The sequence below is a fragment of the Cervus canadensis genome, chromosome 1 (assembly GCF_019320065.1).
Source record: "Cervus canadensis isolate Bull #8, Minnesota chromosome 1, ASM1932006v1, whole genome shotgun sequence".
Classification (NCBI taxonomy): domain Eukaryota; kingdom Metazoa; phylum Chordata; class Mammalia; order Artiodactyla; family Cervidae; genus Cervus; species Cervus canadensis.
Window position 1 is genome coordinate 7285813 of NC_057386.1, and position 23478 is coordinate 7309290.

The following is a 23478-nucleotide window of genomic DNA, read 5'->3' on the forward strand; positions in this document are numbered from 1 at the left end:
GAATAATAGAGTGGGTTGGGTTTGTTTTTTTTTTTTTTTTGGCCATCCCGCAAGGCATGGGCCATCTTAGCTCCCCAACCAGGGTTCTAACTCAAGCCTCCTGTAGTGGAAGCATGGAGCTCTAACCACTGGATCACCAGGGAATTCCCTATAGAGTGATTTCAAACTTTCAAATCCGATTGTATTGTTTACCCATGTGAAACCCTGCCATGGGCTGCCCATTCCTCCTAATTAAAGTCCAGAATCCTTACCAGGTTCTGCCCCACCAGGCCTGGCTGCCACTTCACACCACTTGCCTTCCTTAAAACACTTTGGTCCCTGGGTGCTTGGCCCAGTCCCGAGCCTACACCCATCCTCTCTGTCTTGCTCACTCCTTGCCCTTCAGGGAGGTCTTTCCTGAAAATGCCTGTCTGCCAGCCCCGATAGGACCCCTTCTCAAGACCACTGTCTAATTTCCTTTTTTAAAAAAATTTCTGTCCCTGGAAAATTTGTGTTTCATTTCGTTTTGTAATATAGCAGAGGCAAAACTTTTCTTTTTTTTTTTAAACTTTTCTTCAGCGTAAAAATATACGGCTGCGTCACATAAAACTTACCACCGTTAGGTGTGCAGTTCGGTGGCATTAAGCACAATCCCATTATTGTGAGACCATCCTCATGATCCTTCTCCAGAACTTATGCAACACCTCAGATGGGAATTCTGACCCCAGTAAACACTAGCTCCTCAATCCCCCCGCCCCCAGCCCTCGGGAACCCCCCCTCCTACTTTCTGTCTCTATCAGTTTGCCTATTCTCAGTGCCTTGTATAAGTGGAAACACACAAGATTTGTCCTTTCACATTTGGCTTATTTCACTTAGCGTAATGTCTTCAAAGTTTATTCATGTGATAGCATGTGTCAGAATCTCAGTCTTTTTTAAGACTTTTGTGTATTCAGACCACGCTGTGTTTACCCGTTCGTCCATTGATGAACACTTGGGTTGTTTCCACCCTTAGGCTGTTGTGAATTATGTTGCTATGAACATGGGTTTACAAGCATCTGAGTCCCTGCTTTTAGTTCTTTTGGGTGTATCCCAGGGGTGGAGTCCCTGCCCGTTTCTTGTGCAGTACTTATTACAGCTACTACTATCATGGGGCCGGGTGTGTGGCTCCGGCACCTCTGTTGGGATTACTCACCACGGTATCCCCAGCGCTGAATACAGCACTCCTCACTGAATACATACTGTTGAGTGAGTGAGGGAAAGTGTCCCGTCTTAGTGGGTGGAGCCACATGGAGCATCCTGACACATGTAGTCTGGACTAATCTTAGCTCCCAAAGAACAAACTCATGGAGTTCCCCAAGGACTGACAACATTTCCAAGAGTATCAGCTTTATTTATTTTTGAAATATAAGTTTACACGTTTTAATTTATTTTTAAGAATATTTTAGAATCAGGACATGTACACGTATGACTAAGCAGCATGGTTGACACAGATGACACCCAGTGAGCACCAGTAAGCTTCCAAGAACCATTTACTGTGCTGCCAGTGGTCCTGGTGAAGAAAGACAGAGAATAAATAACAGTGCTTGGGGGAGCATCATAATCATCAATGGGGTAGGGAAAGAGGGAGCCTCACTGTGGACATAACAGCAGGAACAACTCCCGAATACTGCATTCAAGAGAATAACACCAGTAACACGTATTGAAGGTTCACTCTGTGCCGGACTTGTGCCAAGCACTTTGCCTAAATAGCTCATTTCATCCTCAAAAAAACACTATGTGCTTTTCTCTGAACTTCTCCCACCTGTTTGCCTCCTCCAACCCACTCCCCTCTGGCAGCTACCTGTTTGTTCTCTGTATCTGTGTTTGAATTCTACTACTATTATTTTTAAAAACTAGTACCAATCATTAGCAGTCTAGACTCACAGATTTTTATTTCACTTATTTGCTATTCTTTCAGCTTCCCCGAGCAGCATGTGGGATCCTAATTCCCTGACCAGGGATCAAACCCGTGCCCCCTCCACTGAAAGTGAGGAGTCTTAATCACTGGACCGACAGGGAAGTCCTTGCGCTTCTATTATTATCCCGATTTTACTAGTGAGGAAATCAAGGCACAGAGGGGGCTAAGTACCCTGCCCAAAGACATATGGCTAGGAAATGGCCAAAGTGGAATTCTTAGCTCAGACTTTGTGATTCCAGAACTCACACACAAAACCATTCTTCTCCACTGCTGGAGCAGAGAAGTGCTACTCTTTATGTTATAGCCAGATCAGAGATATTACAGAGTAAAATTTAAAACTGAGTGTCATTTACAGACAAAGTACCCAGGACCTCAAAGACTACCTCCTACCGGTCTCTGTGCTCAGGCTGTGAGCGCCTCCCCGGCCAATTCACTGAGGATGCTGGGAAGCAGATTGAGGCTTGCACCCAGGTGGGGCCTGTGAGGACCCACTCAGGACCCCCTGCAGTTCTTAGGCATCTCTCGGAAGACATGATGGTGCAGAAAAGGAGTGACCTCGTATTCTAGATTTTGAACATTGGCATCAAATGTTGAGTGTATTGCAGCAAAAATGGAAATGAATTGTTTCCTCTCCTGAGAACAAGGAAAGTAAAGAGAACGTTGAACAGGCTAGAGAAGAAACTTAAATGGGCCTGAAAGACTTAATCACTCCTAGTCTTATTTTCCTGTCGCTAATCTGTAGTGTCTGTTAGATTTGTCCTTCACAAAGCTAACCTATCGCCCCCGATACTATGTTTATTACATCCTGCACCTGGTGCTTCCTCTCTCCTCACTCTGTGGAAGCAAATCACCCCTTATCGCTATTTGCATTTCAGAAAGAAGGTCAAAGGCAGATAACCCAGAGACAAATAAACCCAGTTACCGGACTGTTTTGAAATAACGCAAGAAGAAGAAAAACACAAGACCTTCATTACTTTGATTTTACCCTAAAACCAGGAAACCCAGGCTATATAATGTCTCTCAGTTCCCCTAGGAGGGGGGTACAGTCCTTGAGGTGCTAGCCTGCTGTATCTTTCCCCCATGCATGGCAGAGGAATTAAGCCATCTTCCTTTTATTATTGTTATTATTAATTAATTTATTTATTGGCTGTTGCTGTGTGGACTTTTCTCGAGTTGCAGACAGCAGGGGCTCCTCTCTAGTTGCCGTGCGCGGGCTTCTCATTGCCATGGCTTGTCTTATTGAGCAGCAAGAGCTCTAGGGCATGCAGGCTTCAGAAGCTGCACACGGCTCAGTAGTTGCAGGCCCTGGGGTCTAGAGCACAGTCTCAATAGTTGCTGTGCTTGGGCTTAGTTGCTCCACAGCATGTGGGATATTCCTGGATCAGGGATCAAACCTACTTCTCCTGCCTTGCAGGCGGCTTCTTTACCACTGAGCCACCAGGGAAGCCTCTAAGCCATCTTTCTATTTCCTCCAAATTCTGTCTCCGTGTTCCTATTTGGCATCGGTGGACAGGGAGCCCAGATTTGGGGGACAGGTATGGGGCTGAATGGGACACAGACCCTGCAGCTAAATGCTGTCTTCTTCCCAGGGGAGAAAACCCAGCAACAGCAGAGACAACTGCAAACCTCTGCCCCTCCCAGTTCAGCCCCATCTTCCTGGCCAGGCCCTCATTTTTAGCCACAGACTCAGTCCAGCCTCACCCTGTGCCTGGGAAGTGAAGAAAGGCACTTCTGTGAGTTTCTTGAGTGGGCTGGAGGAGGAAGAGCGGGAGGAGAGGGGAGGAGACGGAGGGAGGAGGATGTGTCTACCCCCTTCCTCCTGGAATCAGGGGTGGGAGTATGGTGGGAGCAGGGAGGGGTGCAGGACCTAGCCGTCTGCAGCTGCCAAGAGGGGAGAGATGCTTGAGTCCATTGATCAGCCTGTTGTTTGGAATTTCAGGGCTCATTTTCCCACAGAAACAAAGCTCAAGTGGCAGTTGGCTCCCCGCCTGGCCCAAAGGAGCCAGACTCGGCTAATAGCAACGCAGCCTCCGACGACCCTTCACACTCTTCACACACTGCCAATGTCTGTTACTGGCCCGGCTCCCACGGGAGCTTTGGAAACTATAGAGCCTCAGGCCGCTCTGGAAGAAAGGACTCTGGTGGCCGTGGAAACTGGGGTCTGGGCCGGGAGCAGCTCTTCCACAGGTGACAGCACTGGGAAGCAGCCTCTGTGTGTGTGTGTGTGTGTGTGTGTGTGTGTGTGTGTGTATGTCTGTGTGTGTGTGTCTGTGTGTGTGTGTGTGTGTGTATGTCTGTGTGTGTGTGTCTGTGTGTGTGTGTGTCTGTGTGTGTGTGTGTGTGTGTAGACATTTCTAAGCACATCCCTCAGTTTTTTCATCTGCAACTGGTGGTGGTAAACAAAGGTTTGGACTAGATCGATGGTTTTCTAACCTTGTCTTTTTAACAGCTTCTCTTTTTTGCCAGTCATCTTGCATAAAATCTGTTCTGATTATAAAGCGTTGGCAGGGGCAGTGAGGGACTGGCCCCCTGGTATCCCTTCCCACCCCACCAGCCTGCCGTGCCTCAGTGTCCCCCCTCAGAGCTCCAGATGTCCTCAGAGCATGTTGGAAAAGTCAGTGGGCTGGATCCACACACACAGCTACACCCAGGCAGACCTATACACTAATGCACAAGCACAGACACACACAGAGGCACACACAGACACCTAAACACACACATAGGCAAAGAGATACACCCAGAAACACACAGACGCTCACAGACACCCCATCTCTCCCGCTCTAGTATGATCCTACAATCAGAGAGGAAGTGCAGGGTTGCAGCTAATACTCTAGACTGGGGATGACAATGAAACTTGGGGTCAGCCTCAGCCAACTTCTTGTGAGCTGTGCAGCCCTGGGTGAGCTGGTCCCCTGCTCTGAGCTGTAAATGTTAACACTGGGATCTGAGATTGAGGTGTGCAAGGTTCTGTGAGTCTCTGGAAGCTGGCAGCCACTCTGGTGACTTTCCAGGTGGCTCAGTGGTAAAGAATCTGCCTGTCAGTGCAGGAGACGCGGGTTCAATCCCTAGGTCGGGAAGGTCCCCTGGAGGAGGAAATGGTAACCCACTCCAGTATCCTTGCCTGGGAAATCCTAGGGACAGAGGAGCCTGGTGGGCTACAGTCCATGTGGTCGCAAAGACTCGGACACTACTTAAAGACTGAACAACAACAAAGTCGCTCTGCAAGTGGCAGGGACACTGTGGCTGCAGACTTGACTAGTCAGGCCTGAATTGCAGGAAGGAAGCACCAGTCCTGTGCAGGGGCCTCGTCCATCTAACTCACTTTCCGTGGCATGCCGGGACCCTGCAGAATCAGGGGCCTGAGAGGTCTCGTAAGAGGAGTGGGATGGGGCGTGCCAGGGCAGGGGTGGGCGGGGCTCTGTGAAAGGTGGGAGGGTTCCGGAGGTGAGGGGACTCCCCATTGGTCCACGTTGCCACAGCAACGTGGAGGCGCAGCCTCCCCCATCCGCCCCCCCCCGGCCCCGGTGAGCTGGGGCCCTTGGCTGTCAAGGAAACCGTGCCGAGAACACAGAGCCCCAGGAGCCAGCAGGCCCCGCCCGGAAAAACAACATCCTGGCTGTGGGGCACCAGCAGGCTCTGTGGGAGGGGCTATTTTTAGCTGGTGAGGCAGCCGGGGCAGAACTTGTATGGCCTTGCTGTCTGGCTGTATAACTCAGCCATTGTCCCGCCTGACCTTAGGCCCGGGCTCAGAGGCCTCTGTCTGCCCCTGCTCTCCAGGCTTGGCCCTCCCTGGGGTGCACCTGAGTCACCGAGAAGCCCCCGGGCGGCGGAGGTTGGCCTGGGAACACAGCTTGTAGCCTCAGGGAGCAAGTTCTCTGCCTTGAAATCAGCACGCAGGCTGAAGCTGGTGCAGAGATGTGAGGCAGCCTTCGAAGGAAGAGAGAGGTCCTTTTAGGGAAGACGTTCCAGCTCCGGCCACACCCTGGGGTTGGTTCAGCCGCAGCCCTCGTGAGCTGAGAAGGTGTGCATATGAAAACAGCTCTAGGTCTCCGACTTTGTTGCCCACACCCAGGAGTCCTTCCCTGCTTTTGCTGGGTGTGAGGTCTGCATTGAATCTTGGGCAGACACCCTTCGGCAGGTTCCAGAACTAGGCTATAGCAACAAGGATGAAAATAGCTGGTGGGCACCAGACCATCCAAAGCAAACACGCGGGCAGCCAGAATGACTGTGGGGCTGGACCCCTCCGGGAAGCCACCTCTGGCTCTCCTTGTTCAGAACCTGGGAGTAGGGGGTGTGCAAAGGGTAGGCACCCCATTTCAGCCTCCTTTTCCTGGGCCAGGGCTCTCCCGCCCAGTAGGAATCCTGGGACCAGGGCCTTGCTCCCTTCTCCTGCCTTTCAGGACCAGATCAGGAAAGATGAGAAGTACTGGGAATTCTTGGTGGATGCTGAGAAGGGTACTTCCCAGGTGGCTCAGTGGTAAAGAATCCGCCTGCCAATACAGGAGACGCAAGTTCGATCCCTGGGTTGGGAAGATCCCCTGGAGGAAAAAATGGTAACTCCAGTATTCTTGCCTGGAAAATCTCATGGACAGAGGAGCCTGGAGGGCTACATTCCATGAGGTCACAAAGGGTGGGACACAACTGACCACGCACGAGAGAAGGGTAGAAAAGGGAGTCGTTCATACACCAAACGTTTATTGCTCACCTACTATGTGCCAGGCACTGTCCTAGGAACCTGGGAGAGGGGGGATCAGGGTAGCCTGGAAATGTCCAAGCTGCCTTCTCCCAGAAACAAGGCCTGCAGGGGGACAGGGTCTGGGGGGCCTCCTCCCTGAGTGGTGGAAGGCCTTGGGTACAGAAGGTGGAGGCCTCTAGGAATGAGAAGACTGGGGAATGTGTGGGGGTCTGAGGCTGGTGCCTTCTCTGGTTCAAACCAGGGGTGCAGAGAAGCAAGCTTCCTGGGAGCTGGGTCAGTGATGGGAGGAGGCCCCGGGCCCCCACATCACCTCCTCTTCAGCACGGATATGCAGGACTTCTTGAGGGGCCCGATCTGTAGATGGGCGTCTACACTCTCCAGGAAGAAGGCGGGCTTGAGCCTGCGCGTGAAGAGCCCTGCAAAGTGGCTGTCCAGGCGGCTCTGGAAGGGGTCGACGGGGGAGGCCGGCGTGCCACTCCGGCGTGCCCGGGAGGCCCTCAGCCTCCGTAGGAGGCTCATCTTGCCATCCCGTACGGCGTAGAAGGCCAGGGCTCGGTCGGCGTATTCCAGGCAGACCCCCACAGTGGGCGAGAAGGGGTGCGGCAGGGGTGCCTCCTGCCCGTGGAACCAGACGGAGAAGCTGCGACCGTTCCACTGCAGGCAGCAGGAGTAGGCGTTGCGGCCCAGCCGGCCCCGGTCGTAGGGCTCTTGTGGGGAGAAGTCTTCGGCCATGACGCCCACACTGACCCAGCCCTCGATGATCTCCACCTCCCAGTAGTAGGTGCCCCGGTCCAGGGCGCCTTCACCCAGCACCTGCTCGCAGTGGGTGAAGCGGGTGGGCGACTCGGGGTAGTTAATAGGACACAGCACCCTCTTCACGCCCTTGGTTCCAAACAGCTGCAGGAACTTGTCGGCTGTGTCACTGTCCAAGTCCACGATGTAGGCAACTGCTCCCACGGGCCAGAGAGAAACGTGGGGCTCAGGTCCAGGGTCAGATGGGGCAGCCTTTCCCCAAGGGGCCTGCCTTTCCCCGAGGGCCCACCTCCCCCAAACACCTCTCCCGTCATTTGCAACCGGCACGATTCAGCCACTGCGGGGAGCCCCCCATGAGCTGACCTAGTTCACCCCCTGATCCGGGGACAGGAATCCCGGCCCTTGGGCACTTAGGGCCCAGCCCAGCAGCCTTGGGAGAACCCAGGTGAGCATCCTGGCGAGCCCAGGTGTCAACTTACACTTGAGGAAGTAATCCCTGGGAGCCTCACTCTCTAGGTTGTTGGTGCTGTCGGGGTCCTGGGACTCAGCGTCTGCTACCAAAAAGGAGACATTGGGAGGGGGTCTCCCTAGCTGCCTGTGGCTGGGCTGCGCAAGGCGACCCCCCTCTGAACCTGTGATTGAAATCCTCCTCCTCCTCCATCCTCCCAGCACCCCAGGCCACCTGGGGACAGGCACATGCCCAAATACAGTACCCTGTGTTCACACAAGTGCCTGGTCCTTGTTCAATGCCCCCTCCCCACCCCCGCCCTGCTCCACATCCTCCCTGGGCTTTAGCCCCTCTGAAGCCAGAGGGTGTGCCAGGCCAGGCCCTCTCTGCCCCCTGGGCTGTGGCCAAAGGAGCTGACTCGTGATTACAGGGTGGTGGCTCGAGTCCCTGGCAGGATTTGGGGTCCCACCCTGCGCAAGGCACAGTTTCCATCCTCTACTCCTGAGCGGGCACCGGGCCTGGGGCCCTGTGCGGGGAGCCTGGGGAAGGGTGAGTCACTTGCGGGGGGGGGGGGGCGCCCACCTTCCGTGCCCGGCTTCTGCAGCCCGTCTTCATCACCGCCCAGCCCCCGCAGCTGCTCCCACTGGCTGGAACAGGCCGCAGCCAGGACGGCCCGCACGGCGCGCACAGCCTGGGAGGACTTGGTGAAGCTGAGCTCCCTCGGGGGTCCGGGCCCAGGGCCGCACCCCTCCTCCAGGGCCAGCCTGAGTGCCAGGAGCTCCTGTGCCAGACAGATGCCCTTAAGGTCGAGCCGGGCCGCAGCAGCTCCTCCGGGCAGGAGACAGCTCCGCCAGGAGGCCGGCACAGCCCCGAAGGCAGCCCCCCCGCCGCCTCCCAGCTTCGGTGCCTGCCGCGCCCGCGAAGTTGCGCTCACCTGCAGGAAGCTGACTGAGTCGGCTTCGGGGACCTGACTGAGGTTGTGGCGGGCCCTGCTGAGTCGGCTCCGCTGCTCCTCCTGCCGCCGCAGGTCGCCCTGGGAGCGGCCCAGCATGGCCGCCTCCCCCTCGTCGATGAAGCCCAGAACCTCCGTCTGAAACTCCTGCAGGACGGCCGCAGCCTCGGCAAACAGCCGGCTCACCCTCTCCCGCTCTGCCACGGCTGCGCTCTGCACAGGACGGTGGGGTGGGAGGCGGGGAGTGAGGACAGGTAACACCTCGACGACGTTTTGGCCACCTTCTCAGACCACCCCCCCCCCTTCCCACCGTGTCTTGTTGAGGGCGGGGGTGGATAGAGTCACCAGCCCGACCTGCCCTGGGTCTGCGCCAGGTCAGGGGGGAGGCGGGCGTGCTCAGTGGAGTCTGGCCGTGCCCTGGGCACGGGCTTCTCTGGGGTGGACGGTGCCATGCTGAAAGCTCACAGCACTGGCAGCCTGCGGCAGGGGTGGACGGGGGCGGGGGCGGACGGGATCTGACCTTGATGAGGGCCACCGTGCGCCGGGACTGAGCGATGCCCGCGCCCAGCTCGTCCATGCGGTCCTCCACAGCGCTCAGGACTTTGGGCTGCTCGGCCTGTGGACGACACCCTCGAGGAGAAAGGGGTCTGGAAGTAGGGTCCCGGGCCTCACCAAGGGGGAGGGTGGGGGTGACCAGGAATGGTATCTGGGTCCAGGTGGATTGGGAATGGTGATGATATACCAAAGGGTTCTCAAGCCCAGCCTGGTGCCCTTTCTGAATGCCTGGGAGAGGGCAGGCTGGTGGGCTGTGGGCTGCCTGCCTCCCCTCTTTAACTGGTGAGCAAGTCCAGGGCCCTCCGGGTCCTCCATGTTGCTCACTGTGATTTGAGAACTTCCCTCCGTGAGGAGGGGCCCTGTGCAAGCCGCCATTCAAACTGTCTGGGAATCACTGTCCCCCAAGAGTCTGTGTCCCCAATCCAAGCCTGAAAAATGGGGATTCCGGGCAAATCCCCTGGGCCTTATGAGTCACCACTTCAGGCAGGAGAGACGGAAAATCCCAAGGCCAGAAGCGCCAAGACCAGGCCGGGGGCCAAAGGAAACTGGGGGCGGAGGTAACGGGGCCGAACAGCCAGCACATGCGCCCACCACCAGCCCCCGGAAGAGCCGGACAGAGCGGTCTGTATGCTCGGTCCAGCCTCTGCCGCACGCCTGTCGTCTGCCACACCCATCCAGACCCTCAGCCCAGGCAGATCTGAGAGGGACCGGCGGCCGCCGGGGACTCTGCGGACCCCACCTGGCCCCTCCCCCCACCATGGGCTCCACCCCAGCCTCAGTCTTCCAGCCCGATTTTTGCATCCGTTTCGAGTTCTCACTGGGTCCCTCCAGCCCCCATTCTCATCCCGAGAGGAATGTCCCACAGCGAGCGGATGACGGTCAGGGCTGGAAAGCACCGCAGAGATCCTCAGGTTAGACAGGGGAATTAAGGATGGCAAAGCAATGAGGGGTCCTCGGCCGGCACGCGAGGCCCATCACCCGCCCCAGCCCGCCCGCCGCGCCCGCGCCCTACCTCCTGGAGCGCGCGCTCCTGCTCCAGCGGCACGAGCTCGTGGCCCCGGTGCTCCTGGGCGGCGCAGGCCTCGCACAGGCACACGCGCTCGGCGCGGCAGTAGCGCTCGAGTGGCCGCAGGTGGCGCGGGCACAGGCTCTCCTCCAGCCGGCGCAGCGGCGGCACCAGGCGGTGTCCGCGCAGCGCGGGGCTGCGCTCGTGCGGTCCCAGGTGCGCCGGGCAGAAGGACGCGAGGCAGGAGAGGCAGGAGAGCGCGGCGGGCAGGGCGGCGCCTTCGGGGCACGCATCGCAGCGCACCGGCTCCTCGCCGGGCGGCCACGACTCGGGCGCGCAGGGAGCCGACGGCTCCGGGGCGCTGGGCGGCGCGCTGGGTGTTGCCGGCTCGGGGGCCGGGGCCGGGGCCGGCGGGGCCGGGGCCGGGCCGGGGCCGGGCCCCGGGCCCGAGCCCTGGCGGAGCTGCAGCAGCTCGGACAGCGTGTGGTTCTTGCGGAGCTGGAGGCCGTCGGGGAAGGGTTCCTGGCACAGCGGGCAGCGGGCCGTGCCTCCGGGGCCGCCGGCGCCACCCGCTCCGCGGTGCGGCCAGAGCGCGCCCAGGCAGGCGAGGCAGAAGTTGTGGCCGCAGGGCAGTGTCACCGGCTCCCGGAGCGGCTCCAGGCAGATGGGGCAGCTGAAGGGCCCACTCCCGTCCATGGCTCCGCGGCCGCGGCGCACCGCCTGCGCCGCTCGCGCCTGGGAGGGACCCGGACCGTTCGCAACGCGGCGCCGCCCCCTGGGACAGAGGCCAAGGGTCCGGCCCCCGCCCGCCCGCGGCTCGTACCGCCCCCCTGCGCAAAAGGCCGGCCAGTACCCGGCCCCAGCCCGGACAGCGTGGGGTGGCCTCTGGGCCCCAGTCTGACCCCTAGGGGCTCCTGGAGGAAAGAGCAGTGAGAGGGGGTGCAGAGAAGGCGACTGGAGGGGCCGCACTGAAAGCAGGGGAGGAATTCACCCCTCCATGACCCTCGATGGGGGCCCACCCCATGGCCAGCGAAGGCCTCCAGAGGGGCTGGGCGACCGCACGGTGTCAGGCAGGCACCTTTGCGCTTCAGACCCCTCCGCAGCACCTTTAGCCAAGTTGCTGAGTGCTGAGACTTCCTGGTGGTCCAGTAGCTCAGACTCACGGTGCTCTCAATGCTGGGGAACCGGGTTCCATCCCTGGTCAGGGAATTAGATCCCACATGCTGCAACTAAGCAACTAAATATTCCACATGCCCACAAGGAAGATCAAAGATCCTGCGTGCCACAACCAAGACCTGGCTCAGCCAAATCAATGTAAAAAGAAAAAAGACAAAGTTGCTGAGCTGCAGGGAAAAATAACTGCTGATGGGCATATGTTTTTGCCTCTTAGTGACTTTGTTTACCTCGGGTGGGGAACTTGGGCTTCTCTAAACTTAAAATGGGAAGTTGATGTCGTCCTCCAAGTCCACTGTCCTAGGAATCCAGATCCAGCCCATGGACACTCATATGATGTGCCAGGGGCTCGGGCTGTGGGTTCCCCAAGTGGAGGCGTTTGGTGAGACTAGTCTAACTACGCACTTAAAATGGTGCATTTTAGTTTATGTAAACTATACCTCCATAATGTTAAATTAAAAAAAAAAAAATAGAATGGCAACAAAATAACTAAAGGGGCACTGGGTTGTAACCCTAAGTATAAAATAAACTTCCATGAGTTCATGCTGTTATAAATAAATCTCTGGATAAATAAATAAATGAGGGAGAATAGACAAATTTCCCACTCAGAGGAATTCTAAACAGTTTTGGCACATTCTCCAGGATGGAGAATGGCTTCCCACTCTGTACGTGTGGAGGGTGCAGAGTGACTTTCTTCCAAAGGGAACAGAAGAGTAACTTGACACTGTCTAGTGATGAAAACGAGCCCAGCCAGGTGATCAAGGTCAGCAGCAACAGTGATAAGTCATGTCGGGCAGTAAGTACTGTTGATATGATGTGGTCTTCCTACCCATAGCCCCACTCTAATTATGATTAAAACTTTAGACAAATCCCAATGGAGACACAGTCTACACAGTGCCTGACCAGAACCCCTTGAAACTCTCAAGGTCAGAAGCAGGGAAAGTCTGAAAAATCATCACAGCCAAGAGAAGTCCATGGAGACATGATAACTAAATGTCCTGTGTATTCTGGACGTGTTCCTGAGAGAGAAAAAGGGTGTTAGGGGGAAACAGGAAATTCAAACAAGTGATGGAATATAGTTAATAAGAATGTATCAATATTGACTCTTTCAATGTGACAAATGTACCATAGTCATGATATGAGCAAAAGGACAGATTGGCAGGGAGGTATAGGGGAATTCTGAGTGATCTTTGCAACTTTTCTGTAAACTTGTAACTATTTTAAAAGTTCATAAAACAGGTTCCCCTTGTGGCTCAGTGGTAAAGAATCTGCTGCCAGTATAGGAGACACGGGTTAGATCCCTGATCCAGGAAGATCCCACATACCACAGAGCAACTAAGCTCCCGCACCACAGCCATTGAGCCTGCGCTCCAGATCTCAGGAGCCGCGATGACTGAGCCCACGTGCCACAACTACTGAAGCCCGAGCGCCCCGGAGCCTGTGCTCTGCAACGAGAGAAGCCTGTGCACGGCCGCTAGAGAGTAGCCCCTGCTCGCCGCAACTAGAGAGAAGCCCGAGCAGCAATGAAGACACAACACAGCCAAAAATACCTAAATTATGTTTAAAAAATTCATTAAAAACTAATAAAATAGCTGAGGCAATGCTTCCTACACCCAGGCCTGCAGACCTCCTGCGATGACAGGCCAAAGTGGAAGGAATACACAGATGGAGAGGGCTGATCCACATAGAGGTGGGACTGGCCTTTCTGATTCCTCCAGGGCCCTTCTCAAAGCCTAGTGTAGTCTCAGACGTCTTTCCAGAGTAATGTTTTTATTTTTATACGTTTATTTTTCTATGTCTTGGCCGCACTGTGCTGCCTGTGGGATCGTGGTTCCTGACCAGGGATCGAACCCATGCCCCCTGCAGGGAAAGTGTGGAGTCTTAACCACTGGACCACTAGGGAAGTCCCCAGAGTAATGCTTTTAAATGCACAAAATAAAATATGCAGGGTTCCATGGCAATCAATGACATTGAAATACAGGTACAAAATATAAAGAAAGCAAATTTGTGATAAAGTTATATCTGTGTTTCTTTAACACAAGAACAAATAACAAGATCTGATGAAAGCCTGAGAATTACTACGTTTTTGAGACAGTGACGATGTAAGCACATTTCAAGTTCTCTGTCACTTCTGTAATATGCTATGAAAAATCTGTCATTTTTATTGGTGACAAGTCATAGCTATGGCTAATATCACTGTGGTGTGTTTTCTCCATTCGTAATAGAAAGAAATGCTAGATTACCATTAGAGGACATTGAAAATAAAGAGGATCCCCACGTCCTCAAAACCCTGGGTTAAACATGTCGAATTTAGGGGGAATTCCCTGGTGGTCCAGGCGCTGACTTGGTGCTTTCCCTGCTGTAGTTCCGATTCAACCCCTGATTGGCAAACTAAGACCCCGCAAGCCCTGCTGCTGCCCCTGCTAAGTCGCTTCAGTCGTGTCCGACTCTGTGCGACCCCATAGACGGCAGCCCGCCAGGCTCCCCCGTCCCTGGGACTCTCCAGGCAAGGACACTGGAGTGGGGTGCCATTTCCTTCTCCAGCGCATGAAAGTGAAAAGTGAAAGTGAAGTCGCTCGGTGGTGTCCGACTCTTAGCGACCTCATGGACTGCAGCCTACCAGGCTCCTCCGTCCTTGGGATTTTCCAGGCAAGAGTACTGGAGTGGGGTGCCATTGCCTTCTCCGCCGCAAGCCATGAGGCTCAGTCAAAAAACAAAAAATCCAGAGCAGAAAAAGAGTCACAGATATAGAGAACACACTTACCCGGGGGAAGGAGGTGGGACAAGTTGGGAGATTGGGATTCACTGTGTACAATGTAAAGCGTATACACTACTATGCATAAAATGAGAACCTACTGTGCAGCACAGGGAACCCTACTCAGTGCCCTGCGGTGACCTCAATGGGAAGGAAATCCACAAAAGAGGGGATCTGTGTATACGTATAACTGATTGATTTTGCTACACAGCAGAAACTCAACACAACATTGGAAAACAGCTACACTCCAATAAAAATATAAAATCTGCTTTAAAAATATGCTGTGCAGAGCCTCCTGGAAGGAGAGAAGAAAACTAAGGTCTATTAAATATTAAAAGAGGGGTGGGTTCCACTCCCGAGGAGTTTGTGGGAAGTGGGTAGGGGTGAAGTCATGGAGGGCCTTGTGGAGGAAGTGTCATTTGAGTTGGGCTTTCCCAGACAGCTACGGCTCGGAGGCGTGCAGAAACTAGGGTGGGAAAAGACCTTCTGGGCAGAGCAGCAGGGTGAACCAGCCTGGGTGTGCCTGGTTTGGCAGAGAGGCGTGTAATGAGTTCCATAAGTAGTTTCCACAAGGAGCACTTGATCTTGATTGTCCCTTGTCTGCCAAGATGAGGGATGGTTCAGAGGCTCAGACATCAGAGGCTTGGCAGCCAGGCTGCCTGGGCTTGCTGAGACCACAGACCTGCTTGGCTCTCGAAGGGTAAGGAGGTGCCACTCGGGTTTGGGGGTACATACAGGGGACAAGTTCCTCCCTCCGCTCCCCACCTCACAGCCTGTTCAGGAATGCCTGGAGATGTGATTTGTCAGGGTGGTGGCATTTTGATATCTCATTTCCATTATGGAAGCTTTTAAAGTTGCCCAATATATTCATTATTCTTTTTTTGGCTGTGCTGGCTGCTATGCAGGCTTTTGTCTAGTTGCGGCAAGCAGGGGCTACTCTCTTGCTGTGGAGCACAGGCTCTAGAGCTCCTGGGCTTCAGTAGTTGCGGCACTAGTTCAGTAGTTGCGGGCTTAATTGCCCTGCGGTATGTGGGATCTTCCCGGATCAGGGATCAAACTCTCTGCATTGGCAGCTGGATTCTTTACAACTGAGCCACCAAGGAAACCCTATATTCATTATTCTTGAAATGAATTGGCTCTTAAGTAACTGACACTCTGCTCACGGCTGCATCTCACTCTGTCCTCCCCAGGACTCTCATGAAGGAGGGGAGATGGAATTCCAACAGGTTACATATCTTGCCAGAGGTCACACACCTAGTCTTGCAGAGGAGGCAGAACTTAAACCCAGAACGTGCACCCTGAAAATGATCCTAAACTTCATAAATGACCCTGTCTGGCTGCAGTATTGCTTAAAAAAGAAGAAGTCAAGCAGAAACAAAAATGAATTGCAAAAGCAGTTGAACAAACAATAGTACTTAGCAAGCCAAGCTTAGCTTTGCTTGAATCTCTGGAAAAAGGAAATGGGAACCAAGCCATATCCCACAACAGCACTTCTTCTTTATGCTACTGATGTACTTTAAAACATATGTATTTATTTCAAAATAATATATTTAGAGTATCTGAAAAATAAAACAATTTAGTGAGGCATATAATAAAAGCTGCAGTCCTGTATCCCACATTTTTCAGATTCTTGCTCCCATGGACAACTAGATTCAACCCTTCTGTCTCTTCTAGCACTTACTTCCATATCCCTAAAGCACACGGGTGTGAGCTTGAACATCTGGATGTTTGTGCTCGTATTTCTGGAGATTTTGATTATATGTATATATATATTGATTCTCTCTCTATATATATATATCTCCAAAGTGTGTTTATTGGGATGGTTTTCCATTCGTTCTGATACAGGGCACTTTCAGTGTTGCTTCTGTCTGAAGGAGCATCCTTCTGGAAGCCTTGCTTTTCCTCCTGTAGGCTGTCAGAGGACAGTAGAGCAACCAGCACACAAAACTACTGTTTGTGTGTGGCTAAAGTCATTGGTGACTTTATAGCATCTTGGGCATCTCACATCCATGAAATAGGAATTGGGGCTCTGCACGAGGCACTTCTTCTGGTATTTCTTCTTCTCCTCTTCTTGAGAGGGATGAAGGAGATCCTTTGCGAGAGGCACGTTCTCATGGCAAGTTCATCACCGTCGGGAAGCAAGATTTTGATTCCTTATCATTTCTCCTTTATGTTGAATTCCCCATTGCTTGGATCCCGGGGCTCCCCTTCCCTTCATTGATTTATTTCTTTATTTTTGAAAATTTCATCCTCTGGGAATTTCCTGGTAATGGATGCGGAAGTGTCTGCAAATGTCTATGTTCAGGCTTTACCCATGATTGACAGTTTGGCTGGGTATGGAATTCTGAATAGAAATCCTTTCCTCCCTCAGAGTCTCAAAGACCTGGCTCCATTGTATTCTAGTTTCCAGTCCTGCGTTACTTGCAGCCACATTTCCTGGTCACCATGCTGCTCCTTTCCGTTCCTCCCTCCACAGGCAGGATAGCCTCTGATTCTCTTTACCCCTCCCCTCTCTGGCCTCCAATCCACCAGCCCCAGAGGCCCCTGTCTTTTAAAATCTCTCCTGCCCTTCCCTTCTCTTGTTCTGTTCCTATGCCCACCCCCCTGATTCTGCCTCACAGATGCCCAGAAACTGTGAGGAGTGGAGCAGAGATGCTGGAAACACTCCTAGGCTCATCAGATGTGTCCCCTTTACAAATGTTATGCCCCAGAGCCCATGTTTCTCCCTCTGCACCAAGGCATTTTTCCTGGTGAGGAGGTGGAGAGTTGTAGAATCAGCAGGGCTGAGAGAATTTAATCTGAAGTAACTGTCCAGGAGAGTTAATTCTCGCCCTCACACTGACATGGGGAACACTGCTCCATAGCACTCTACGGAGTTCATAAAAATATGAACTTCCCTGGTGGGCCAGTGGTTAAGACTCTGAGCTCACAGTGCAGGGAAGTGGGTTCAACCCCTGGTCAGGGAACGAAGGTCCCTCATGCCACATGGAATGGCACCCCCCCCCCCCAAAGGCAGTAGTGTCATGTAAACAAAAGTCAATGGTCACAGTATAGAACATTCCCACAGGACAACGTGGAAAGGACCAACAACCCAATAAAAGAGTAAATCCATAGATTAAGTGACCCAAGACACTTTCACTATGGAAGCAGAGAGAGGGCTGTTCTTCCTCTCTCTGTCCCTCTTTCTGTGGGCTTGGCTAGCTGGACATCTGTGTAGGGGCTCTGGGATCAGGAGGGATGGTTAGAATCTGTCCACTGGGGTAGCCAGTGATAATGGCTACCTGGCCAGCCCAATCCTGTATCTACCCTGCCAGGGCTTTCAGCTCCTGCTGTTAACCCAGCTGTCACACTGTCGGTCCAGGGTTAGAACCATCTTACCCTGTTTGCAGACCTCCCAACCTTAGGAATCTTTCTGGAAGCTCCTTGCCCAGGTTGCACCAATCAGAGGCCTGGCCCCGCCCTTAAACCCGAGAACTGATAAGTGAGGCCACGAGGTGGAGTCTGCAATGTGGCAGCATAAGGAACCAGTGACAATGTAGGGAGGGAAATCTGTCTTATAGAAATATAAAAATATTTTGTAATTTTTGGAGTGTGTGTTTTTGCATGTTATCCTTTTCTAAAAAAGCTTTTATTGTCAAATACTTATACATGAGTATATAAAACATGCATGTACAGTGTAAAAAATTAGAAAGCAGACATCCTTGGCACTATTACCCTGATCAAGAAGTACTTTCTTGTACAAAATTACTGCTCCCCAATGACCCAGCACCCTCACCTCCAGAAACACAAACAGAAAGTCCAATAATGGGTAAACAAATTCTGATTAAAATTTGTCAAAAAATAAATAAGATTTGTCTTTGTCATTAGAATGACCATTTATGTTGTGGTCATTCAGGGAGAAAATTTGAACAATGTGGAAAATGCTTATGCTAAATAAAAGATGCAGAAAAACACAATTGTTTATAGAATATGAGCACAGAATGTACAAAGTAAAAGAGAAGACGAAACTATCTCCTTCACCAAAATGTGAAGGAAAATAGAAAAGAGATGAGGAGGGAGAAGGTAAAAATCAACCTTCTCAAGATTGCCTCCAGGAACCCTCTGCTCCGAGGCCTACGCTGTCTCGGCAGGAGGTAAACTGGTGTCGCCCGGCGAGTGACTCCGTCCCGCTGTGGTGCGTCCTGCGCTGCGTGCGCGCCCCCGCGGGACCTGGGCACCGCGCGGTCCTCTGAGGTCCAGGCAGCCCTAGAACTGGGCTCCCACCTTCCTCCCTTGAGCCCCGCCCCCTTCAGAGAGGAGGGGAAGGGGAACTCCAGCTTGGAGGCTTCCTCCCGCCTCTCTCTCCACGTGGCCCAGCCGGCTCCTGAGTCGGTCTTCCAGCCAACAACTGGTCCCATCAGAGCTGTGGCCTCAGGTCCCCAGGGGAGCAGCTGGGGCAGTTCTGGGGCCCACGGGAATGGAGGCACCGGGTCACCAGGGTGGGTGGCACTCATCCCCTGCTTTCCTCAGCTGAGCCCTGAGGACGCTTCCCGGAGCCCCGGAGGGAGGGTGGCCTCAGGCTGATGGCACAAGGTCAGGGTCCGACCCTCGAGGAGCCAGAAAATGGGGTAGAGGGGCCGGGTGAAGACGGCATGGAAGGTGTGCAGGGGTTGGGTCTTGGGTTCCAGGCTGTAGAAGGTGAGGCAGCCAGAGGCCATGTCCAAATCCACGCCCAGGAGCCGCCCTGACACGGCTGGGAGGCGCCGGGCCTTCCCGTCGTGCCAGGCCTGGGTGCAGTCCTCCTGAACGCAGAGGCCCCAGGAGCTGGGCCCGCGGCCGATGTTGTCCGTGTGGGGCCCCTGCCTGCGCCTCGTCAGTTCCGAGTAGGCGACGCCCAGCGTCACCGAGTGGCTGGACGCACGCACCTCCCAGTAGTGCTGCCCGGCCTGGAAGCTCTGGACACACTGCACCTGCCACAGCTCGAAGCTGCCTGGCCTGTCTGGGCCCCGGGGCTTTAGAAGGTGCTTTACCCGCTGGTCCTGCTGAGACAGGCAGAGGTGGCGGTTGGCGCTGACAGGGTCGAAGGTCAGGTTGCGATAATCTGTTGGGCAGAGGCGGATGGAAGGTGAGCGAGTGAGGGCGCCTGTGCCTGGCCATCACTCTGTCCTCAGAGGGGACAGGCAGCAGCTGAATTTCCATCGACGGGCCCCCAGACATCTGCGGGGGCCACTGGAAGCTGAGCGAACGTGGGCATCATCTCAGCATCTGATCCTCTGTGTGACCCCTGAGGTGGAACTTTCCATCAGGCCCATTTCACAGATGAGAAAACTGAGGTTCAGAAAGCTAACCTAACTTCATAGTAAGTGGAAGAATCGTGATCGATCCCAGGTTCGTGCACCCAGAATCTCCTTAAACGCTACACAGGCTGCATGTGTAAGAGGTGTGCACCCTGCAACAGGTATGCGGGGAAGTGGGGGCAAGGCCAGCCCTAGGGAGGGGCGTGAAACAGGTTTCCTGGACAGAATAGTTAGGAAACAGTTGGTGCCCCCCGAAACATGCATAGGGACACACACATGTGCTCACAGTGCACACATGAACACACGCGTACCCTCATGTACGTACAATGCACTCACACATGAACACACGCGTACCCTCATGTACGTACAATGCACTCACACATGAACACACACGTACCCTCATGTACGTACAATGCACTCACACATGAACACACGCGTACCCTCATGTACGTACAATGCACTCACACACACATGCTCACACAGGTGCAGACACACGTGTGCTCTAGGCCTCCTTACTCTGCCAGAGTCTCCTCCTCAGTGGACACACGGGGCTCAGGACTGGTGCCAGGGGACCTGGGGCCTCTACGGGGCAAAGCAGGGTTTTAGGGGAGTCATCAGGAGGAGCGCTCATGGGGGCCAGGCCATTGACTCCATTCCCACCCCCAGTGGGAGGGTTGCTGGGCCCAGAGGGGCAGGCAGAGGTCTGGGATCAGCCTTACCCACGGAGCCCAAGTCAGCAGCCTCAGCTGGTCCTCCGGGGTGAGCCCCCTCTTCCAGGAGGAGGGCACACAGCTGGCTCAGTGTCTCCTTCAGACCGCCCAGCTGCTGATCTTCGTCCCACTGTGGGAGAGTCAGTGGCCCGAGAGGGCCTGGGGGCACCAGTTGCTGTGATTCCTGAGCGCAGGGGACAGCTGCAGTAAGCCCGGGCACAAGTGGTAGGCGCAGTGGCCCCCCTGCCTGCCTCCCAGAGGCCTGGTACCTGGAAGAAGGTCTGGTCATCCAGATGCTGCAGGAGGTGGCGAATCCTGTGATCACAGAGAGACACGGCCTCCAGGTGGCGCTGCAGGCGCTGTTTCTCCTCCTCAGCCTGCTCCAGGGCCTGGGTCTTGGCCACACTGATGTCCCTCAGAGCCCTGGCCCGCTGCAACTCCAGGGCCTGCAGCAGGCGGCTGATCTTGCCAGAGACCACGGAGGTCAGGGTGCAGGCTGAGTTCTGGGTGGGAACAGGAGGAGCTGAGGACAGCCAGGGCCCTGGGCTGCCCACTGGGCTGAAGGGTGGGGAGTTGGGGAGCCAAGGTCTCTCGGCCCCCCACCCCCTGGCTCTTCATTTCCTGCTGCTGGGAGGCATTTTCAAGGTGGCTCATGCCTACTGCCCAGTGTCCCAGGGGCCAGCTGGTGGCTGCCTGAAGGACACGCACGAGGACATGGGGGGGGGGTGGCTGGGGGACAGGCCTGGTACCTGGATCTGGCTGCTTCGCTGCTGCAGCTCCTGTAGCTGCCTCTTGGCCTGGGCGGCCTGCTGCTGGGTGACCTCCAGCGTGGCTCTCAGCTGGGCCTGTGGGCCCCCCAGGGATGAGTGACAAGAGGGGGCCAGGACTGGCTGTTAAGTCCCCCCTCAGTCAATCAGCAAGCACCTGCAGATGCTCAGACTCCCCTTCTGTGCCACCCGGGTGAGACCCACACACAGGGCATCAGCCTTGGTTCTGAGCCCTGGGGGAACTGACTGGGTCAGGGTCCCAGGGAGGCCTAGACAAAAACCCTGCCCCACCAGGAGCAGAGTGGTGCCCGGGTGGTACAGAAACCTTGGGCTGAACACGAGCAACATGGTTATACTCTCAGGACTGCAGGACAGCACCCCCGCTAGGACCTGGGGCCCTGCACCCGGTCAAGAGTCTGTCTTGCTTCTGCGGCGACACCCTGAAGTGAGAGACCCATGTTATCCCCGCTTCACAGATGAGGAAGCAGGTCAGGGAAGTTCGTAACTTGGCCAGATGACTGGATCTTCCCAAGTGTAATGCTCATGCCTCGGTCCGAGCCGCAGAGCCTCCAGCACAGGACAACATGCTGGAGGTAGGAAGGGGCAGGGCAGTTGTTTCCTGGTTCACCCTGACTCTCCCCCAAGGGCGCAGCCCTGCCCTCACACCCCAGCATCACTGCCCCTCCGCTAGCCAAGTTCTAGCTCCTTCAGAGCTTCTGCCGTCCAGCTGTACCACCTATTCCTCCCAGCAAACTTCCGCACTCCGTGCACTGTATTCAGCCCCCAAGGCAGTAACCTCTTGTCCTGACTGCGTCCTCAGCAGCCGCGGGGATTGTCTGTCCTCCAGCACTCGGCTCTGGGCTCCTTGACCTCCTCACTCCATCCCAGCTACTCACTCCCGTATCCTTACCCTAGACCTGGCACCGGCCCTGACATCTCTATTCCAAGCATCCGTGTCCTGACCGCCACCTCCTCTCAACCCGGAATCAAAACAGGGCTAAGCCCGCGGCTGAAGCTGCCCGTCCCCGCCCGGGCGCAGAGAGCTGTGCGGATCCCCAGCGAGTCACCTCGCGCGCCCGGCGCTCGGCGTCCAGCAGCACCCTCTCGTGGAGGCGACACTCACGCACGGTGCACACGCAGCACACGCAGAGGCCTTCGGTGCGGCAGAAGAGCTCGAGCGGCCGGCCGTGCCGGGGGCAGCGCGCGCCGGGGCCGGGATCGGGGCAGGGGCCGGGCGTGCCGCGCAGCTCCTCCACCACGCCGCTCAGAGCCACGTTGCGGCGCAGCTCGGCGCCGTCAGGGAAGGGCTCCCGGCACTCGGGGCACACCTTCTCGCAGCGGCCCCCCCAGTCCCGGATGCAGGCCCCGCAGAAGTTGTGGCCGCAGAGCAGCGTCACCGGCTCCTTGTAGAGCTCCAGGCAGATGGAGCAGGTCAGCTTCTCCTCCAGCTGCTGCGCGGCCATGGCGGCGGCGCGCGGAAGGAAGGCCGGGGCCTCTTAAAGGGACCGCGGGCGCTGGGGTGTGGGTGCGGCGGGCGGAGCGAGGACCCGCCGGGTGACCACCTTTTTTCCCGTCCGACCAGACCAGCCGCCACTCCCAGCGTCTGCCCGCCGCAGCACGCCCGTTCCGCCCAGCGCCTACGGCTCCGGCTCCGAGGCGCCCCTGCCTGCCTTCTACCGCCCAGGCTGGGAGACGGGGTCCAGCTCTCTCTGGTCCCACCTTGGGACCTCATCCCCTTCCCGAGATCCTCACTCCAACAGCTCCCGTGCAGGGGATCTGGCCCCAGGTTCTGGAGACTAGAGCCTTGGGAGACTAGTTGGGCTTTCAAGCCTCCTCCTGGCTAAGGGCCACCACTAGAACCTCTTCTGAAAATCTAACACAAGTAACACTGACAACAGTTATCTACCTCCCAGGGGTTTTGGCCATTAAATCAATCAGGACACGACGTGGGACTGCCTGGCAGAGCACTGGGCACACAGCTGATGCTCATTAAATGCCCTCCAGACCCATGGGGTTCTGCGGCACTTTTTTCCTTGAGCTGAGTGTCAGGCACTTGCCAGACTAGGATGTCTCCCTTCTCTAGGCTATGCCTAATTTTGGTTCTTTTAAAGTAAACAGTGAGGTAGAAAGAAAAAAATAAAAAAATAAACAGTGAGGTGGGAATGTCTGGTTACCAAGAGACAGAGACCAGAAAACAGCGGTTCCTCCCTACCCCCTTTAATGGAAACTCAAAGGTCTTCAACTGCAATTGGAATACTGTGTGGGGAGAGTTCCTTGTTTGCAGGTCCAAACTGTTCTGGAACCCCACTTCTTAAGAGAGTTGGTTCCCCTGCAGCTGAGCAGAGGGGGTCTTGACCACTAACCCACCATCCCTGGCAGTGTGCTGGGCCAGTGCGAGAGGCAGGACATCCTCTCACTTCAATGCAGGAAACCTCGTATTGTCTTGTTTTG

The 23478-nt window shown here is 55.2% G+C and overlaps 2 protein-coding genes and 1 pseudogene across 5 annotated transcripts; all 3 read right to left on the reverse strand.

Annotated features, from left to right (window-relative positions):
- Positions 1 to 6610: 6610 nt before the first annotated feature.
- Positions 6611 to 11145, reverse strand: TRIM47 (tripartite motif containing 47). Of its 2 annotated transcripts, none has more exons than XM_043461169.1 (6): positions 10353 to 11145; positions 9306 to 9401; positions 8768 to 8998; positions 8416 to 8614; positions 7865 to 7939; positions 6611 to 7579 (listed from the first exon to the last, which is right to left on the reverse strand). In XM_043461169.1, exons 1-6 carry the CDS (start codon positions 11040 to 11042, stop codon positions 6939 to 6941), a joined length of 1932 nt encoding a protein of 643 aa, XP_043317104.1. In that variant the 5' UTR covers positions 11043 to 11145; the 3' UTR covers positions 6611 to 6938. The 2 variants fall into 2 exon arrangements, with proteins under 2 accessions (XP_043317104.1, XP_043317112.1); XM_043461177.1 differs by having other exon boundaries at positions 7865 to 7936; positions 10353 to 11143.
- A 4040-nt stretch (positions 11146 to 15185) lies between these two features.
- Positions 15186 to 17232, reverse strand: LOC122442030 (annotated as a pseudogene).
- Positions 17233 to 17853: 621 nt separating this feature from the next.
- On the reverse strand, positions 17854 to 22567 carry TRIM65 (tripartite motif containing 65). 3 transcript variants are annotated; one of them, XM_043461187.1, is made up of 6 exons: positions 22095 to 22567; positions 21010 to 21105; positions 20530 to 20763; positions 20270 to 20444; positions 20067 to 20132; positions 17855 to 19354 (listed from the first exon to the last, which is right to left on the reverse strand). In XM_043461187.1, exons 1-6 carry the CDS (start codon positions 22488 to 22490, stop codon positions 18780 to 18782), a joined length of 1542 nt encoding a protein of 513 aa, XP_043317122.1. In that variant the 5' UTR covers positions 22491 to 22567; the 3' UTR covers positions 17855 to 18779. The 3 variants fall into 3 exon arrangements, with proteins under 3 accessions (XP_043317141.1, XP_043317133.1, XP_043317122.1); XM_043461206.1 differs by lacking the exon at positions 21010 to 21105 and having other exon boundaries at positions 17854 to 19354; XM_043461198.1 differs by lacking the exon at positions 20067 to 20132 and having other exon boundaries at positions 17854 to 19354.
- Positions 22568 to 23478: the final 911 nt, after the last annotated feature.

Bases quoted from the DNA above. Each gene is read 5' to 3' on its own strand.
- TRIM47 (XM_043461169.1), bottom strand. From the start codon at position 11,042: ATGGACGGGAGTGGGCCCTTCAGCTGCCCCATCTGCCTGGAGCCGCTC. The intron at 8,615-8,767 runs GTGAGCGCAACT...TGTCTGGCACAG, and splicing joins ACTCAGTCAGCTTCCTGCAG to GAGCTCCTGGCACTCAGGCT. The intron at 7,940-8,415 runs GTGGGCGCCCCC...CCTTTTTGGTAG, and splicing joins GCAGAAGCCGGGCACGGAAG to CAGACGCTGAGTCCCAGGAC.
- TRIM65 (XM_043461187.1), bottom strand. From the start codon at position 22,490: ATGGCCGCGCAGCAGCTGGAGGAGAAGCTGACCTGCTCCATCTGCCTG. The intron at 20,445-20,529 runs GTACCAGGCCTC...CCCTGCGCTCAG, and splicing joins ATGACCAGACCTTCTTCCAG to GAATCACAGCAACTGGTGCC. The intron at 19,355-20,066 runs GTAAGGAGGCCT...TCTGCCCAACAG, and splicing joins GAGGAGGAGACTCTGGCAGA to ATTATCGCAACCTGACCTTC.